This window comes from Miscanthus floridulus, chromosome 4, assembly GCF_019320115.1.
Source record: "Miscanthus floridulus cultivar M001 chromosome 4, ASM1932011v1, whole genome shotgun sequence".
Taxonomy (NCBI): Eukaryota; Viridiplantae; Streptophyta; class Magnoliopsida; order Poales; family Poaceae; genus Miscanthus; species Miscanthus floridulus.
The window spans coordinates 31490859-31492061 of record NC_089583.1 but is presented as its reverse complement, the minus strand read 5'-3'; the positions used below and the strand labels follow the sequence as shown (position 1 = coordinate 31492061).

General features: G+C 65.3%; 1 protein-coding gene across 1 annotated transcript; it reads right to left on the bottom strand.

Moving 5' to 3' along the window:
* Positions 1-298: 298 nt before the first annotated feature.
* Positions 299-754, bottom strand: LOC136548350 (uncharacterized). The gene has a single exon (XM_066539911.1). The coding sequence runs from the start codon at positions 752-754 to the stop codon at positions 299-301; it is 456 nt and encodes a 151-aa protein (XP_066396008.1).
* Between the last annotated feature and the right edge of the window lie 449 nt (positions 755-1203).

Sequence of the window (1203 nt, the reverse complement as noted above, 5' to 3'; positions counted from 1 at the left end):
GGCAAAAAAAAGAAGGAGAAGAAAAAAAATGAAAAAAAACTTTGCCGAGTGCTCAGATCTATAACACTTGGCAAAAAAAAGAAAGAGAAAAAAAAGAAAAAAAAACTTTGCCAAGTGCCCCAATCTGGGACACTCGGCAATCAAAAAAATATTGTACTTAACCCCAGCGCCCCCTCTCCTCCCGGCCACGCGCCCCCTCACTCTCCCGGCCCCCAGCGCCCCCTCTCCTCCCGCTGACGCCGCCTCCCTCCCCTCCTCTCCCGACCGGCCTCTTCCCCTCCGGCCGCCGCCCCTCCCCTCAGCTCCCGGCCCCCTCCTCCCTCCCTCCCTCCCTTGCCGGATCCGGCCGCCGCCCATCCCCTCTGCTCCTGGCCCCCTCATCCGGCGCCCCTCGCCGGATCCGCCGCCCCCTCCTTTCCCGGCGGCATGGCGGCGGGGATCCGGCGCTCGGCAGCCCCTCCTTCCCCGGCGGCGTGGTGGCCCCTCCTTCCCTGGCGGCGTGGCGGCGGGGATCCTCCTTCCCCGGCGGCGTGCCCGGCGGCCCTTCCTTCCTCGGCGGCGTGGCGGCGGGGATCCTCCTTCCCCGGCGGCGTGGCCCCTCCTTCCCCGGCGGTGGCCGCCCCCTCCTCTCCCTCTCTTCCCCGGATCCGGCGCCGCCTCCCCAGATCCGGCGGCGGGAGGCAGCTCGGGCGTGGCCGGTGGTGGCGTGGTGGTGGTGGGCGGCGGTGGCGGCTAGTGGTGGCAGCTCGGGCATGGCCGGTGGTGGTGGTGGCCGGTGGTGGCTCGTGGCGTGGTGGTGGCCGGCGGTGGTGTGGTGGTGGCGTGGTGGTGGTGGCCGGTGGTGGCTCGTGGCGGCGACTGTGATGCCGGGGAGCGGAGGCGAGACGGAGGGCGTGAAGCTGGGCCGTGGCGCAGGGGAAGGGCGCCGCCAAGGAGACCGGCGGCGGCCGGCGGAGACCGGCCAGTGGTTCCTTTTTTTCGAAAAAAAGTTTGCCGAGTACAGTATTTCCAGACAGAATAGTGTTTTTCTCTCACAACAATCAGCCGGAACATTGTTTTTGCTTATTTTTCAGTCCTGCCGAACAGGCTCCTCCTCTTTCCCCTCTCGCCACTCCTTGCGTCAAATCTCTATCATGTTTCTCCATTCCGTCAAATCTCTGTGGCCCACCAGCTCCTCTTCATGTTTCTCCATTTCTCTGATTT

Coding starts and splice junctions, on each gene's coding strand:
- LOC136548350 (XM_066539911.1), bottom strand. CDS start 754: ATGCCCGAGCTGCCACCACTAGCCGCCACCGCCGCCCACCACCACCAC.